The 18,382-nt window shown below is 37.3% G+C and overlaps 1 protein-coding gene across 1 annotated transcript in view; it reads right to left on the reverse strand.

Moving 5' to 3' along the window:
* The window catches only part of CRYBG3 (crystallin beta-gamma domain containing 3), a 93,501-nt gene that overhangs the window by 27,252 nt on the left and 47,867 nt on the right, over positions 1 to 18,382 (reverse strand). Inside the window, exons 6-13 of the mRNA XM_085323054.1 lie at positions 18,159 to 18,274; positions 16,727 to 16,874; positions 9,758 to 9,894; positions 8,881 to 8,995; positions 8,186 to 8,221; positions 6,976 to 7,109; positions 4,943 to 5,069; positions 571 to 713 (exon numbers count right to left, since the gene is read on the reverse strand). Of these exons, the coding sequence (XP_085179180.1) occupies positions 571 to 713; positions 4,943 to 5,069; positions 6,976 to 7,109; positions 8,186 to 8,221; positions 8,881 to 8,995; positions 9,758 to 9,894; positions 16,727 to 16,874; positions 18,159 to 18,274 (956 nt within the window). The remainder of the gene's footprint in view (positions 1 to 570; positions 714 to 4,942; positions 5,070 to 6,975; positions 7,110 to 8,185; positions 8,222 to 8,880; positions 8,996 to 9,757; positions 9,895 to 16,726; positions 16,875 to 18,158; positions 18,275 to 18,382) is intronic.

An 18,382-nucleotide genomic window follows, 5' to 3' on the forward strand; every position in this document is an offset into this window, starting at 1 on the left:
CCTCCCATGCACAAAGGCACACTGAACATGAGCCAAGTCCACCCTGCAGGTTGCATCAGCCTGAAACAGGTACTTTTCCATACCTGTTGGTTTAACCTCCAGCTTCTGGTTTAATAAGTCTGTATAAAATTGAAGTATTTTAACTTTCAGAGCCAATAGCCTGACTTTGTTATGATGAAGACACAGCCTGTCCTTTCTGTACAGGCCCCCCACATGTCTAAAAAGTTATCCCAGTTCTTAGCATACCTAAAATCCCTCTTCTCTAGCACAGTAGCATTGTACTATTGCCAAAGCTCATATATACACTACAGTCTGTGTAATCTCTCTAGCGATATCYCAAACCTTCTCTATTAAAGAGGGGACCCAGATCCAAATCAAGTTATAGGCATGAGAAGACAGCGAGATATTTTCTTCACTTGCCAAGGAAACAGAAAGAAACACTGCTCTCCCCCAGATGGTTATCACCATCTTTTGTACTATGTGAAATATATTCTGTCAAACATATACCTAAAACAGCCATGCACAAAAATGTCACTTAATACTTCTATTCATGCATTTTGGTAGACTTACACTCCACTTCTCACAAGAATTGATCTTGTCTCTGGGCCAAACCCAGCCTGCTCCAAATCAGGAATTTCTTCATTGACAATATCCAATGCTTTCTCGTCTTCATCATCAGACTGAAAAAGTGTCACTGACGATTCTATGAAATCCTAAGAGACAGCAGASGAGTTAGGAGACAGGCTGTCACAGTTCTTCAACATTTAATGTAAAATATTTTGGAAAAGAATTATATTCTGAGAGGTAACATTTTAAAAAACAATGAAGTCCCTTGCCTGCATCTTTAAGGGAGATTCAGATRTTAAAGAACCTAACTGAAAGCCTGTTGATTTATGCATCCTGATACTGCCTTCAGTGGTTTCCACTGAAACAAAAAGCCCACTTTCCCCCCTGTGCACTATATTTTTGAGAGGATGACCGAAGTGCAAAGATGCCTGCTTCAGGAAGAGATAGGTTGGTGACTGAGCAGTGACCTTCCAACAGCTTCATAAATGATTACTCCAAGTATTTTCCATGACTTTAACCTTTTACATCAAATTCTCCTTCTCCTTCCCAGTGACAAACCAGTAATCTCAGAGAGGACAAGTCTTGGCAACACCTGGGCAAATAGAGATCATTTTTCCACCCCAAAGGGTCTGTAGTTTTTGGATGCATTTGTAATAGAACTGATCACTAGAGCAATAAAATAACTTCCCTATCACTTCCTCACATTCTTTCTTGTGACACTGGGTGACATTGCTTTACTTTTGCTGGCATAGTTGCTTAACTATATTAAGTGCATAGCTTTAGACTATTTAAATTTGAGTTTAAATATCCAACATATSCAGCTTTTTAACCACTTGACAATTTTATGCACATAGTTCACTCACTGTTTGGGAAAACAGAGAACACCAATCTATTCACTTTGTGTCGGGTGAACCCTTTCACAGGCTCTGTAAAGGAGACCATGCCGCTGTAGATTCAGTCATGATGAACACCAATTTAAGAGAGAACACAATGAGGCTCAACTTCATTGAATCATTTACAGGAAGCTAAAAAGTCACAACACAAATTTTGTAGTAAAAATGTTTTCCCTGTCAACACTTGCACTTATTCCAGGTATACATTAGAAATGAAAGTGCCAGGCCTGGTTTAATCGTTAAGAACAACAGCAGTCATTTCAGACTACTTTTTAGAAAATACTAGTGCAGAGTTAGTGCAAATGAAACCCAACTGACTTAACAGTCCTAAACTAAGCATGCTATAAGAGTTTCTGAGAAGCCATTTAGATCAAATCTGTACATTATTTCTATAAATAAAGATAAAATACTAAAATACACCCACAATTGGAATTATATTTAAAACACATTTCAAATTCAGTTTTTTTTCCTCCCTTAATTTTCACTGCAGCTTCTTGTACAATAAGCAATGTAAGAAATATTTAATAACGGACTTTCAAGATAAGGCAGAAAGAGAAAACATTTGAGGGAAAACTCTGAAGACAACATATTTAGCTTTACTGAAACAGATTCAGAAGCTTTGCTCTTTTCTGCCCACAATAACCACTGGCGAACACCTGCTCAACAGATTCTCCCATTTGACACACTGTGTGAGAAAACTGTGAGTGCAGYTGGCCCCCAAACCAGCACACAGAACAAACCACTGTGCTCCCTCAGGAACATGCCCTGCCTTTGACTCCAGTGTATCCAACACAGACACCAGCAACAAAGCTGGCAGTATGCTGGAAAATTCAATTTTACAAGACCTTTCAATCTCTCCTGTCAAAACACTCCCCGAATCCCCACGTTAGAGCTTGTGACAATTCACAGTATACAGCATCAGAAATATTCAGGCAACAAAAACCAAACAGCTCTTGCAGTATGTTTACACACATCTGCACCTTTACCAGTGGATGGGGAGGGTGGATTGCAGCAACCCCCTTTTCGTGGGTGATGAAGAAACCTTTCCGATTTGTCCGGAAATTAAATTCATGCCTCAGCCTCAACTGCTGTTACTGGCACACGTGCAGGAATGTGCCTCGGATTTTGTTAAGCGTTAATAAGCTCTCCAGGAACCTGTAACGTTGAGCGTTGTGGTGCAGGAACACTCGACTCGTTTTGCATAGCGCTAACCCACGCCCGGCAGAGCTGGTGCTGACACAGAGCGAATAAAGCACGCCATACCCACCCCGGCTCTCGGCAGCATCGTTGGCATGCTTCGGTACCACGCTCCTGGCTTCGAGAGCTCGGTGCAAAGACATTTGACCTGACTCTGCCTGGAGCTGACTCAGGTACCTACGGCTCATTAGCCTGAGCTTCATGCCAGATGAGCCAGGCTAAATTGCTTCCAGGCCTGAGCTGGCCTCAAAGCCAACAGAGTCATGGCCACCTGGTGCCACAGCTGAGCAAAAAGGCCTAGCTGAATCTGAACCACCTTTGAATGAGAATACTCCRGTGAGTATACATAAATAGCAGGGTCAGTCTCCAATTCCAGTCTCTATGTAAACTATCTACAAGTAATGCAAGTTGGCTACATTTCATAAATTCTTTCATCCCCTATAGAGACTCTTGAATTCATCTGACTAAAACAGAATTTCCAGGCAAGAAAAATAAAGGTGATGTATCCATGAACAGCCCCCACTTCCACTGACATTGACACCACCACATCACACCATCATCTTACCATACTTATATTTACAGACTTCCTGAGATGATGGAGAACTGCTAGTACGTTTATTGTGCAGCTAGGGACCTGAAGCACAAAGAACTAGTCTGAGATTTTTGTCCAGATTCTCCCTTAAACCAAGAAGTGTTCGGTACCAAAATGTTTTTTAAATCCTGGCCTTAGGTAGCATACACAAGGCCACAAGTGAGCATGTGGTGGGCTCGGACACTGACGTACACGTTGTATATCAGAGAATGGTGGTCGATCTGTTGGTCAAGTCAAACAACAAAATGCCACTGCCATTAGTCATTTTATTGATTCTGGCTACAACTATCTCTTTTCCTTTAGCCAAGATAGAATTTGAGGAAAAGTATTACTTACACTTGTATTATCAATGTTTACATGTTTTGAATGACACTTATTGATCTATGAATGATACATGTTTTTAAACTGTTAGTTCTAATGACTTGAACATCCTGACTGTTCTAGGCTTGAGCCAAATTAAATACACGTATATAAGTGGAAGGCCATCGCTACTAAGCACGTGCATAACTTTCAGTTTGTAATTATGTCTTTTGATGAATGGAGGCTTTAAAATGATCAATTTAAGTTACTCAAGTATCCTAGGTATAGCTTGACAGGCAAGGAAGGCCAAGATTAGTCAGTAGTTGAATGGGATTCTGCTCATTCAAAATAAAGAGTCAGAAGAAAATTCCTGCCTGTTTTTCTCATAAACCTGAAAATAAATTATTTATAGAGGGACATGGTATTTTTCTTCAGTTCAGTGAATCCTCCCACCTTCATTTTAAGTTAAATGATAAATTCTGATTATATAGTGTTTTCTAGGTGACTTTCCTAAAATCAAAATCGGAAATTCCGAGTTTAAGCATAGCTTATTCTTGTTCTCATTAGTTATTTTTGTTATAAGATTGTTAAGGCAATGAGTTTGCTTTAAATGTCTATCTTCAAACTTCAGAAAATTCCTGAATTAGGCTTAGGAATATCACATCACAATCAGGAAGGCTATGTAATCTCACAGCAAACAACCTGATTCTCGAAAGAAACCACTCTGAGCAGCTCCATTTAAAGCTCACAGAGATTATTTTACTACCACTACTACAACAACAATCCCACTATAGGAAATAATAAAGAAGTTGCGATCCCATGTCTCCCCACCACTCAGATAACTAAGATTGCTTCCAATATTAGACTCCAGTATAGTTTTTATTATTATCTCATTATTGTCCCCACTAAACACTTTAGTAGCAGAGATTCTCACCATGATGAATTTTGCTGTCAAAATTTTCTGGCACAAAAATCACAGAGACAGAGGGAAATGTTGTTTTAAGTCTTGCAACAGCTGTTGTGCTGAATGGCTATTTTTATTTTAATAAAGAACTACACTATACACTTACGCATTTTTTAAGGTTATAAGAGAAATTTTAGAGTTTTGAATAGCTTAAAGTGCAGAAACGAAATACCTGGAAAATCCAGTAAGGAAACACAGAATTCTGCATTATACTTTCTTTCATTGGAAGCATGCTATTTAGAACTTGTTTGTGCTTTACACTATACCAACTGCAGTCTAAATTTCAGCAAAGAGGACGAGAATGGGAGTGAACTTGTGCAAATGAAGGAATGACCAAACATGAGACAGCTGTACCATATATGAAAAATAACCTTTCTTTTTGTGTATGGAACTGTGCATAATTCGTGTGAAAATCATAGTAGTACTTACAGCCTGAAGGAACCGGAAAGACAATAGGACACTGTCAGTTCCCCCCCACGAGTGTCTGTCTTCATAATCTCCCTCCTCCAGCAGGTACTGATGGCCTTTGTAGCATTCCTCGTCATAGGCAACCCATCTACGGCAACCATGCAGTAAAAGAAAGAGAAATAACTTAAGCAAAAAATGCCACACATCATTTTTCATAACAAATAAAAGAGGAAAAGAATACCCGAAGAATACTAAGACGATCATCACGGACTCAGCTAACAAACAAAGCAATGCTTGTTGTTGGAAATCACAAGCACCCACATGAAGTGTTCTTTGTGGAATAAAATTCCATCATGCAATTGTTTCTCCAACAACAGTTTATTTGTGGAACACTTCTTGAGGTACCTCCTCGTCAGCCACATTCCTACTACTAATATTTAATACTACACAGGCTCACACATTCAGCAGCCAAAACACTACAAGTTACCAGTTATCATGGATAAAACCAGAAGCAGATCTCTTCAATGTCTTAATAAATAAGGAGACTCTGTCCTTGTTGGATCTAGTAAAAAAAATTTTCATAGATTTCAGCAGAGTATGATTTCACCCACTTAAATTGTTTCCTGTTCTAATCTAAGAACGTGTGTGCGGGCAGGCATGCGAGCGTGTGTGTATATGAACATATAGGATACTCTGCATAGGTAATTATGTATTACATCCGTAATCCATATTACAGTGAATAATACTATTTTAAAATATTTTGAACAAACAGATAAGCCTCATTAGAAGATTTGTTCTAATGGGTCTTAATTTGAAAAAGGGCAGCACAAAAATGTTTCCCTTTCCTTTTTTCTTTCATGTAAGCATTTCTTTCATTAAAACTCCCTTGAAAGTAAAACTGCTGTACAAATTCTGTCAGTGCTGCAATCTGACAGGCAGGAATAGCTTTAATTTTAATATCATCTAGTTTATGTTAATTTAGCTGTTTATGTTACCATAGTATTAAAAAAATTTAAAAAGACAGGCTTCCCAGATGCCTAATATATAATGTACTTATTTGAATAAATTCTCTGAGTATTCATAATTAAGTTTATTGTGAATTTAGTGCTTGTGAGATTCTCACAACAGCCTAAAAGAATGGCTGTAGAAGGATGCATACTATGAAGTTTTTATATTGAAGTATTAACACTGAAATCCCTAAGATGTTACTGAAAACTATCTCACTGCTAAGTTCTTTGGCAGAAACAACTGTCTTGTGTGCTTTTAAATACTTAGTTAAACTGCTGGATTTTGGGAAAGGATGAAGTGTGTGGGTTAGTAGCTATCTAAATCAGCTGGACCTGAGCCTACCTCTTGAGTGGTTCACCAAAGTATCTGCCTTTATGTTAAACAGCCTTTTTTTGTGTGAGAAAACAACAGACAGGGCAAAACAGAATCAATCCCAGGTCTCAGAGAAGGAAAATAAGGGTGGATCCTTAATTTTAGATAACATGCAACAGCTGACAAAGTAAAATCATTATGACAATAAAACGGTTTAGCCACTCTAGATGCTTTAAGATGTCAGATTGAAGACTGACCACATCTACCCAAGGTTATTCCAGTAAACTAAGCAGAGACTATCAGAAATGTAAATCAATACAAATTAAAGTTCCCTATGAATACTGTCATTAAGGAATAAAGTGGCCAAGTTTGTTGGCATCTGAATGGTAAACAGACTTCATGCCTCTCTCACACCTTGTTTTACCTTCCTATGTTTCCTCAGATAGGTGAGCCATATGGAGAGTATGTTTTATCCAAGGCAGGTAAGTAACATAAGAAATGTACATTCCTTTCTTCTCAATAGATTTTATCTAATCTTAGAATAAAGCAATTGAGCTAAATTAAGTCACATATATTAAAAGCATGTTAACTTTTGTTACAGAACTTCCTAATACTTACAAAACTAAATGCATGATAGAGTCTGATTCTGATCACCATTTAGTTAGCATTTTTCAGTATTTAGTTACTACTTTTTGTTTTAGAGGTATAAAAATACAAAGCCGAAATATACTTACACTCCACCAATGACACGTATTGATCCAATTTCCTGAAAAACCTCTTCATTACCCAACAGAGCTGGGACAGAACTGATGTTTTCAGAAAACTCTTTGGACCATCCTCCAAAGTGGGTTTTCTCATATATTATTATCTAGGAAACATGAATTCAAACAATACCTTAAGTATGTTCTCATTAGTAATCTGAAGTTTGAATATGTGTATTGCTGCAATATGTAGAAGAAAGCTTTTTTCCTCCAATACTTCCAACAAACCATCACTATTAAGAAAATTTAGTGCTGCATTCCTGAGTTCTTCTCATTTTTGGTTGCCCTAGGAGCTGAAGACACCATATTGTGATTTAGGTAGGCTTGTCAGACCATTTCCACACAAGGATACTTATTCATATAACTCTATATACATAATTGCATTCTATAGCTATGTATCTGTGATTTAGACTGTAATAATCTGTGCAATGTAAGTTAGCCTGCAGTAAATCCTATCTTGTCATAGCTAGACATACTGAATAGGCTCTTTAAAACACGGCAAGAGGCTTTTCTCTGCACTTTGCTGAAGTCATTTGAGTGACTGCATGCAGTTAACGCACCTTCTGTAGTCCTCACCTACTATGCTATACAGATCACCAATCAATAATATTTACTAAAAATAGTTAAAAACTCTGGAGTCTTGCATGTGTTTGTAAAATGAAAAGTTAATTAAAACAATAGCTTTTTAGTGGGGAAATAGAAAAGTGAAGAAAAAGGAGCAGTAATTCTGGGTTAAATATCTGCTCCTCAAATCACAGAAGGTTCATGGTCTCACTCCTGACTCTTGTGTCAGGCTCAGGTATAAAAAGGGTCCTAATCCTTCTCCTTCCCCATCTTTTTTTTAATATGGTAGGTTAAATGCAGAAATCTCTCCTGGCACGTTTCCATTACAATGATGAATGTGTCAATCAGAAAAACTAGKTTAGATAGCAGAAACTTTACAATTCTTCCACAGCAAATTCACATTTTCTTWATTTGGAAAAATGTATTATCACTTCTTTTATATCCCATGAAACACTAGTAAGAAGTGGATTTGATGGTGTTACTGAATTTTCCTTCAGCAGCAGGCAAACATAGAACACACAATTAAACAGCACATGCCCAGGAAAAAGAAAATAGCCTAAATAAAGGTTTCATATTTCTAGTGTGCTCATATTGTACTCTCAATATCCTCAGTGCTTACCTTGACATTCATAGGCATTTGTACCTTTAGCCCACCCTAAAAAAAGATGGAAAAGAAAATGGTATTTATATAAAACTTAAAGTTTTGGACTTGTTATGTATGCAGTCAAACTGTTATATTCTTTTGCATCTTCTACATTCCTTTCATGTTTAGATCCACATGCTGTCTATCAAAAGGAAAAATAAGCTGCATCTCTCAGGATATTGTGCAGTTTGTGGTCACAGGAAGACTAATGGGTATATTTCTTTCATAAACTCCTCACCTGTTCTTCCATTCCCAGGAGACTCTAGCTGTATCATTAAAAAATCCCAATAAATTTTGAAGAGCTTTTCCAATTAGTTGGTGTTGGTTCTATTACAATTACAAATCTTTTAGTTCCATCTTATTTGATCTCCACTTGACAAGAGTAGTCCTCCAGTAAGATGTCCTGGGGAGTTAGGTGCTCCTTCTGGCTAAGTGTCCTCATCTGGGCATGCAGACTGCACAGATGCAGAAGCCCAGCAACCTTCAGGACAGGCAACACCCTGTCACTAAAACACTGCTACCATACTGTGGCATGAGAGGAATGCTATGTATGTAAGAATTAACTCTGAAAGGATGTTAGAAATTAAGTTATATTTAGACCAAAATGACTGAGGGAGCAATGGCAGGAAAAGGGATGCACATGGCTTATAAGGGAATCATGAATTCCTCACCATTTTTAAGGGACGTAGGGATTTCACATCTGCTGAAGGAATTTCAGATGGTGAATTGCCTTCTTCCAAAATTTTCATCTCTCCCTTGTAATTAAGGTCTGAATAAACAAGCCATCTACAAAAATCATGATAAATGACTTGTTAATCTAATTAGATACATAACAAATATGACAATCTTCATATTAAAATTGTTTCTGTTTGTATCCATTGGAGCTAGACAATGTGTTTTAGGTACCACTGTTATATAAAAGATGAGCTATATTGTAATATAATGGCAACATCAACACTAAGAAGATCTCAGCTACTTTTCCTCAGCCCAAGCTAAGTATAACTGAAAGAACAGAAAACTACCAGTTTGTTCACTTACTTTAAGAAGACAGCTTGTTACATTATGAGTATACAAACCAAATGTCAGCAGTGAGGATAAGACATTGTATCATATTGCACCACCTTTCTGCAGAAAGTCAGGATACAGCTGTAGCCTGATGAATGCTTGGATGGTATAATATTTATAATATTCATTCTTTGGTATTCAGTCGCAGTGCTATCGTTTTAACAAGATGGCAAGACATTATCTGTTCTCCAGTGAACTAAAAGTTAATTACAGCTGAGCTGCTGCTTCTATTTATAAAGCTACTCAATAATAGAATTATAGAAAACTCTTCTTCCAGCAGCTAGAGGAAGAATGCCTTTGAGAATTTGGTTCCATAGCCAGAAGCCCACAACACATGGTCTGAAGTGTAGAGCAAGTATCTAGTGTATGTTAACTGACCTATAGCAAGAAATAAAAATTTTATTCCTATTACTGATGGACTTTTACCCCATTATGTCATTTTACCTGCTTGCAAAGTAGTATAAAAAAAGATTTAGTACTCACACGCCTGATCTGACCCTAATATAAGGGTTTTTTTCAACATCCAGTTCTTCCAAATTGGCAACTGCGCCCTGTATGCAGATAGGAGATCCCTCTGTGCCAGCTCCCAGGCAGAACTCCACCTCTGGAATGCTGCAGTCCTGCAGAAACAACCCAAACAGTACAGGTTATCTACCTTTGGACAGTCTGCCACATCGAGGGGAAAAGAGCAGTTATTTTTACTTCTTTTTTCTTTTCTTCTCATCCCCTCTAACCTAACTGTGGTCTTTCTCCCACGGAAATCTATTTTTCTAAGGAAGACTATGATTTTTGAAAAAGGTAAGTGAAGTAAATTTACAGCTCCTACTAAGTTTTGAAAAAAGCTATGCATTTGTGCCTATTCGGCTACTTTCAAAAAGCTCAGTTCAAATACTCTCTAAGCAAGGATCTGACAGTATTCAGTGACAGACAAACATTTATATAAGATTGCTTTTTTTTTTCTTTAAGACAGTGCTACCATAACACATATATAGATACATATCTATGTATGTAAAATGTAAAACACTCTAGAAACGTCTACTACTTCATTTTTCCCCTCCTCAGGTAATACTTAGGCTCTGCAATCCATCTGACTATGTCTTCACAACATAGCACGAGTTGAATTTTCTGTCATGTTAAATATAACTTCAGCATTTTAGACAAAGGGAGGAAGAAAAAAAGAGTAAAAAAACCAGCGCTGGAAGCATTTCTTTTGTTAAGTAGGCATTTTAACAATTCTTCTCTTACTACAAAAAGACAGTCTTACCTCGCTAGAGTTTTTGTCCGCTAATATATCATGCTGGAGAAAAGCTTGTTGAACATGTGATCGTGTCTAGAATTTGCAGGGGTTTTGTTAAACCATATTAATTTCATAATATTTATATAAAATGCATTGCTTATACTTTTTTCCAGCATTCCAGCTCACCACGAATCATTGAGGATCTTCTATAAGGTCCAGATTCAGCAATGCATTGGAGAGTAGTCTCCCTGCTAGCTGAAAGGTGCTCACGCGCTTAGGGAGCAGCAGAAAACCTTCAGTTCCCATTGATAACTTCACAGCGCCCTTCCCTTTTTCCTCATGACCAATGGCCCTATTTGCATTAGGTCAAAGGACTGGCAACAGCCAAGAGAGACCCTAAATCTAGCTGGAGGAGGATCCCCCTCACGCGCTTGCTAGAGGAGCTAGGTGAGAAGCTGTCCTCGAGGGTGCTCTCAGCAGAAGGGTTCGGTTCCAGGATGCGCCGAGGACCCAGCCAGGCTGGCATCACGATCCCACGTGTCCTGCAGCTCCCCGCAAAACCCGAAAGGCAGAATACTACAGCCTGCAGAGAAAGCTCCCTGTTTAGATTAGGTTTCCAGTGGAGGTTTCAGTGACAGTCACTGYTCCTACTTAGGAACACCTCTCTTCTTGGTTAACAGAGTTTTTTCAATGGTTATTTAACTGTCAGGAATAGATGCAGCAATCTCAATAYGTGTACTTCAGTGACTTATATCACTTTCCTCCCAAAACTGGAAGCACCASAGCATACTGTTTTAGCAGTTCTCTCTCTTATGCAATAATATTTCTGTTGTATTTACATTACAAAGAATACACACCCTTTGTTTTCAGGAAAAAAAGAAAGAAAAAAGCAATACTTGAACTTTTATCATCAGATGAGCAAAACCAGAAAGACTAGAAAGAAACTTTCTAGTACACGCTACTTTACARCAAAATGCTGAAGGTACACCATTCCTCTGTCCTAAGTATACTGCTAAGCAAGTGGGGGAAGAACAGTCTCACTGTAGTTTTCATAAACATATGAATCTTATTAAATCACAGTTAAGAAAGATTTCTGAGGTTCATTTTTTCTAATTATATCTAACGTTTTTATTCCAGTACAATCTATTGTTTTCAGGATGTGCTCATTTTCCTAACAAATTAGGCCACACATGGGTTAAGGTTTTCACTGCAGAATAAAAARCCTCTTTCCTTCTTTCTCCTCCTTATGGTGATGCCATATATCAYTTATACACTTACGAAGTCTACATCTACATTACATTCTCTGAAATCTGGGAATCTAACAATACAATTTTGACAGGCAAATTTAGAAGTTCTATATGTATCTATAAGAATTCCAAAAATAGTAATGCAAGACTCTTAATGGTTTCCTGATAAATTTTGAAACAAGGCACCTACAGGACTAGACAAGTGGCAAAATAAAGCATCTTTGCCTGTGGGCCCAGACAGAATATGAGACAGAGTATGTTTAATTTTAATTCAGTAGGAGTTTTTTTTCACTTCAAGTTTGGAAAAAGCCATTCCGYACTCTTTTGTTAGGTTTGCTTTCTCAACTCTGGAGCTCAGGATGCAGTCCTTCACCTCAGGAGGTGAAGCACATAGCAGTTCTCCTTGGGGCAGGTGAAGTGGTAACCACCGCTTGTGGTAAAGAGCTCCCTCCCATTTACCACTGTCTCCAGCCAGATTTTGAGAGCCAAAAATAAACTCTATTCGTTGTGATGGTATCTTTGTATGTACTATAAAAACCACAAAGCTTTTTCATAAAGTATCATACAGTAAAGTGAGGTCATTATCAAAAGCAATTTAAACACCTATTTTTAAAGGTAGAAATACATTTGAGCCAGAAGTACGTTACGTTTTCTAAAAGAGTATCACAAGTAAGACATGCTTTGACTGACTTAGTGAGTTCAGTTTACATATATTAGGRTTGGCATTCATTCATACCCTGTCAAGAACAGTAAAATTTAGTCTTAACCATTAGTATATGAGATGAACGCTATGCATTTGCAGATGTACACTCAAGTACTATGCCATTAATTTATATATTTTTATATAATATTTATATATATTTATATTTAAGCATGTAAACTTTACCTTGGTAAATACTTACCCTAGCATGTTCATATCTGCCTGAGCATATTTAATAGGCATCATTACTTTCAGAGCCTTCTTTAACTTTCTTAATAAAGCTACTATCTTTAAAACAAAATTAAAACCACACAAATATGATAGTATTCAGGTTGAGAATGAGATCCTTCCACCCAAAGCCCTTTCATTTTCAAGGTGTCAAGATTCTAGAATAAGATACCCACATGCAAAAGCATTACCATACCGTTTCAGGCCAGACCCAAAACTGTAAAGTTCTCTCCCTGTTCTCCCCCAACCTTCATAATCATAAGCAGCCAAAACTCATGTCATATTCATTATCCTACTGACACGTCAGGCAAAATCAGAAGAAAAACCCAGCAAACATGATGCCTCACCTGGGTAGCAGCATTTTGTTTCTGATGTTAATACACAACTAGTAAATGCTTAGGTAGGTGACAATCTACAGGTATCTTGCTCTGTCTTCCTTCACTCTGGAATATTCTTCTCCTATCTCTGCATAGCCAGTCTGGACCTCCCTTGTGGTCTTTTGGGTACAAAKCATTACTAAGAATATGCAAAGAAAACACGGTCTCCTACAGTCTGCAAAGTGTTTCCAAAGAATGGGGAATACCCGAGCCAGCTTGCAGAGAACAGACACTTCCAAAACAGTACATGCAGTTTATGACCTGCTGTTTCAGATCTCTAGTCACCTTGCAAAATAGCAGCTTAAACGATTTATCCAGAGTGGAAACATCATCAACTCTTGGCAGAAAGGTTAAAGCTTCTGAAAAGAATTAGGTGCCAACTTCAATTTCTTAGCATTAAAYGCTACTCTTTGGTGGCATCTTTGACATTTTTCTAATTTGTTCAAGAGCTCCAACGTAAGTGCGAGACCCAGAGCCTTCAAACCACTCAAGGTGGTCTCCTGCTATTTACTTCTCCTCAGTCTAAGGTTACAGCACTAACAGCATCAGAGGGGCTAAAGAATGTTGGCGCTGGTAGATCTTCCCCTTGGAGCTATAAGCAGCTGTGATTGAAGGGATGCAAAGTAGCCTATTTAAATGAACTAGTCTTCTAYGTCAACAACAGGACAGAGCATGAGGAAAGCCTGGCTTCCCAAGCTAAGAGTCAAAACAATGATGTGAGAAAAGTCTATTGAAAAACAGGCCTAATTAGTTCTGGTGCTCACACAATTGCTTGTTAATGCAGGCTAGACACGCATCTTACTGTTGATGCATAGCTTGTCCTTAGGCAAATGCTGTCCCCAGCATTTTTTTCATCTTACTCTCTGTCAGTCCAAGAGTCTTTCTTCCAGTTGTCCTACTCTGCAGTACTCTTGCTGCAACCCATCATCACCAAACTAAACTACAGAAATCAACATGACTGGAAGTAAAATGAAATAATAAAATTAATGCCTACACTGTCTTGTAAGTACCAGTAAAGGAGAYAATCTGAAACTGCTGGGTAGACACTGTGGCACTTGACTATTCCCTGCTTGAGTATCTTCTTTTCATCCCCCCCAAAACACATAACAAAAGAAAACAGAGCCTTCATATAATATTGTGAGCATTCCCATCACAAAGAGTTTTGCTTTAGGAGGGTTCACAAGGAATCCAGTTATTCCCTACCTAATCACYTTACATATAGAAAGTTCATAAGCTACTGTCTCAGATCTCTAGTCACCTTGCAAAATAGTGGCTTTCAGGATTGATCCAGAGTGGAAACATCAGCAACTCTTCTCAGCTCTTGCTGTTGGGAAAGCAACATTTAGCACCCTCTTCAGGGCTCCAGAGACAGATGGAAAAAGCTCTCTAATTTCACAAGAAATGTAAATATTTCCAGTATACCAAAGGACTGACTTGACTAAATGGATTGTGCTGCAGGAGCCACATTGAACCTGTGCATGCAYGCATATTTTGCAAGTTTGGCTAATRTTTACTTGCCTTAGTGGAATTTAAACTCCCCATCACTTCAAACTGGTTTTAGTTTTACCAGTTGCACAATCTGTCTGGGGGRGGGGGTCCCCCCAAGCTTCTTCAAATTAAACACATATGGATACATCAAATTTGTATAAACAATAAGTTTAGTCACAAGCTAACCACAAAGCTAACAATCTCTGCTTTTTGTGCAGGCTCAAAGCCAAATCAGAACACAAAGCTACAGTCAGATTGTTTTTAAGCAGACTAACATCTGCCAGTAAAAAATAAAAATAATATCAAATGCATCTCCTACAGTTTCTTTAGTAAACATCTGTCTTCCTCTCGTTGTTAAGCTATTTTCTTCTCAAATATAACCAATTTGCAAATCTGCTAACTCAAGGCATCTGAACAGATGCTAAACAACCACAATAAAAAGCCACTAGAAGAATCAGAAGAAAAGCCAGACAGCCTAGAAACACAGTCAGTATGACCACACTAGGCAGCAGAGAAGTCACTGGGCTACTCAGTCTACAAAAAGAGAATGATGGTCAAACAGGTGATCCTGCAGATCTCACGTACATAAACAATCTGAATGAGAAAGAGCTGAATAATATTTATCAATAAAAGGCAATGCCTAAATTTTTTTAACAAAAAATAAGTTTAAAAGGTAGTACTTTGGTAAACTACATTCTAAAAGTAGTCTCATAGCAGCTGAAGTACAATCTAARAAAGGAACAGTTTCACAAATTGTGGCTGAAAGGACAAGAGTCAGCTTAGTAAATTCTATAACTATACTAGTTCCACGTAACACTATTGACTAAGGGCAAAAACACTCCCGAACAAATACACCTGCTAGATAGGAGGTTTAAGTTACACAAGGAATAAGGTGTTAATTATTAAAATAACAAAGGTTTGCATTTGTGTTCCATAAAATTGAATCACACAGTGGAAGAGAAAAGAACTCAGCTTGCTACTTAGCTCTAAAGATTTTTATGAAGCGTGATGCAACTGTCCTCAGTGTCTTTACCATCCAGGTATTTTCTTGGAAAAATGTGAAGACACACTGAGCTTGCCTCAGCTTTAGACCACAGTTCCACATGTTATTGATGGATTTCTTTAATTGTTTAGTTGTCTTATGCATTATTGACCAATATTCACACTCCACGTTGGTAAAATGCTTTTAACATTTATTTGAACTAAACCAATTAAGTTCATTGTTTGTGCCCTCAGCCATTTTTTTTTCTCTTGATTTTAAGAGAATGGAAAAGTATTTATAATCATTGTTATGACATCACGTCCTTGTACTAATGACAAAAAGGCTATCAAATTTAAAATGACTTGTATACCAGTAGAAAACAGAGAAGTAGCACTCTTTCTGAAACATTTTCACATTGCAGTACAAATGATAATTCACTCAAAATAAAGAGCCCTTGCCCTGTGAGTAACTAGAATGTTATGCTAAACAAAAAGAACATTAATTCTTCCTAAATCACAAGATCTGGTAAATATATTCCTCATTCACTGAGTAATAATGAATGCATTATATTTAGTTTCAGGCATTTGATCCCTATCTTTCAGAAAAAATGCCTTTTACATTTCTGGTGCACACAGAGTCAGATGCTGTAGGTGCACTACTTGTCCCAATGCAGTCCATGGAATCCAGCTCACGACACAAAGTTGTAGGTGAAGAGACYGCAATTTTGGAAGCTATGCTGTACAAAGCAGGTTGGAATCTCAATTGTTAATTTCCGAAAGAGTAACATATGCGTATAGTAGATAATTTAAGCTTAAGATAAGCATTTCTTAATAAAGAATATGAATTGATCTCTATTAATTTCAATTAATTGCACACCTAAATATCTAAAGAGAGGAGCCACTGTGTCATATAAAGGTGGTGGCAAAGGAAGATAATCTGTATCTGCTCATTATATTTAAGAGGAAGGGGATATTCAGAGCAAAAAGAAATAGCAAAGAATAAAACCTCAGTAATCAAACTCTGGGATTTATCTTGAGGGTGAGAAGTGCAATTCATAGCAAGTTTGAATAAATTAAGAAACACAGCATACACACACTGTTCATTGCTGGTCATACACCGCTACTGCCAACAGGCATTAATTATGAATGTGACACAGTATATATATATGTATATATAGACAACAAAGTCTATACCTTTGTTACATGTTTGACTGAACCAACTATGAGGTTTCGTCGACGATGTTTCATGCCTGGAAGATCCCAAAGGTGATCAAGGACAGTTTCTCCTTCTTCTAGAACATATTTCCGACCCTGGAAGTTTGGTTTCTCATAAAATATCCAGCTATAATAGTAAAATCATGAATTTGTTACTGTTAGATAAAATTGTCCTTATACAGCACATTTCCCTAGAACTCAGTAATTTTCTCCTCTAATCAAGCCAACTATGAGTCCTTTTTTACACTGTCCCTCAGTAGTCACATTCATTTTGGGTAAATTTGTGGCTGATCCTTTATTTCTATGCTGTAAAAATAAATTGTACATTTCTTTTCCACTAGGATGTAAACTAATATAACTTAAAATTTGAACTGTATAAAAAATAGCTTAAAAACTTATGCAAATTAAAAGCCTTATTTTACTAGAACAAATATATTAACAAATTAAAACATATCCTTTTCAAGGAGATACTATATTAGTGATAAAACATATAGACACTAATGCTGGCATTCAGTGTTTCATAAGACAAAAACACGTATACAGAAACAAACAGGGCTGCCTCAAAAATGCATAAATTTTATGTGCATTGTGAGAGGGAATTTCTTCATTGTGAGAGTGACAGAGCACTGGCACAGGYTGCCCAGAGAGAGATCTGGAGATCTTCAAGGCCCGCCTGGATGCAACCCTGTCTAACATGCTCTAGGTGACCTTGCTGAGCAGGGAGRCTGGACTAGATGATCTCCAGAGGTCCCTTCCAACCTTAGTGGTTCTGTGATTCTATGGCTAAGGGTCATAAATATGTAAGTGTCACTGTATAAATTCTAATGCAACAACTGACATGGTCCTAGCCCCAGCCTTCTAAACAACCCTCTTATCTTTATTTTGAGTTATAATTTTACAAGTGGACTGAGAAACACTTACAAAATCTACCTTAAAGGTACTTGTATATCTTATTTCATTCATACAGTACATTTTAATGTCCTGTACGGATGCTACATTTCAAATAGCAGCTGAATTTGTATGCTTTAAAGTCCTTTTGCAACAGCTATTATATAATGAAATTCAACTGTAAAAAAATCCGCTTTGGTGTACACGTACATCTAGTGATGATTATGGAAGCACACTGACTTAGTGCACTGTCTCATCACTTCAGGGAAGAAATCTAAGCTTATCTGTGGTTCTGTAAGAAACTTTCTGTTTAAAGCTAGTTCCCAGGAGAAAAAATATTTTTGCATTACAGCATTTTAATCTATTTCGTGKTTTTTTTATTGATATCAGTCTAATTACAAACAAGGAAAAAGACACTCTTGCAGATTAGACGTGTGTCATAAATTGAAGAAATGAAAATACAAGAAAAACACACAGTCTTTCGGAAAGATTTAAATATTTAAATATGACCTGGATTTCTTACCATCCTCTAATTATCCTAAGTAATGCTCCAATTGGAAAGATCCAGGATGTGGTATCTAGCACATCAGAATGAATTTCTTGTTTACTTTTGTCTCCATGAATGTCATAAATAATAATCTGAAACAACATACAACRCATATGAATGAGGGCCCATTTCAATACACGAGGTAGATAGCTAATTTTTGCTTGGTATAAAACCAATCTCATTTTATGCCCACTCAACTA

The sequence above is a fragment of the Rhea americana genome, unplaced genomic scaffold, assembly GCF_003343005.1.
Source record: "Rhea americana isolate MKP2758 unplaced genomic scaffold, rheAme1 scaffold_81, whole genome shotgun sequence".
Classification (NCBI taxonomy): Eukaryota; Metazoa; Chordata; class Aves; order Rheiformes; family Rheidae; genus Rhea; species Rhea americana.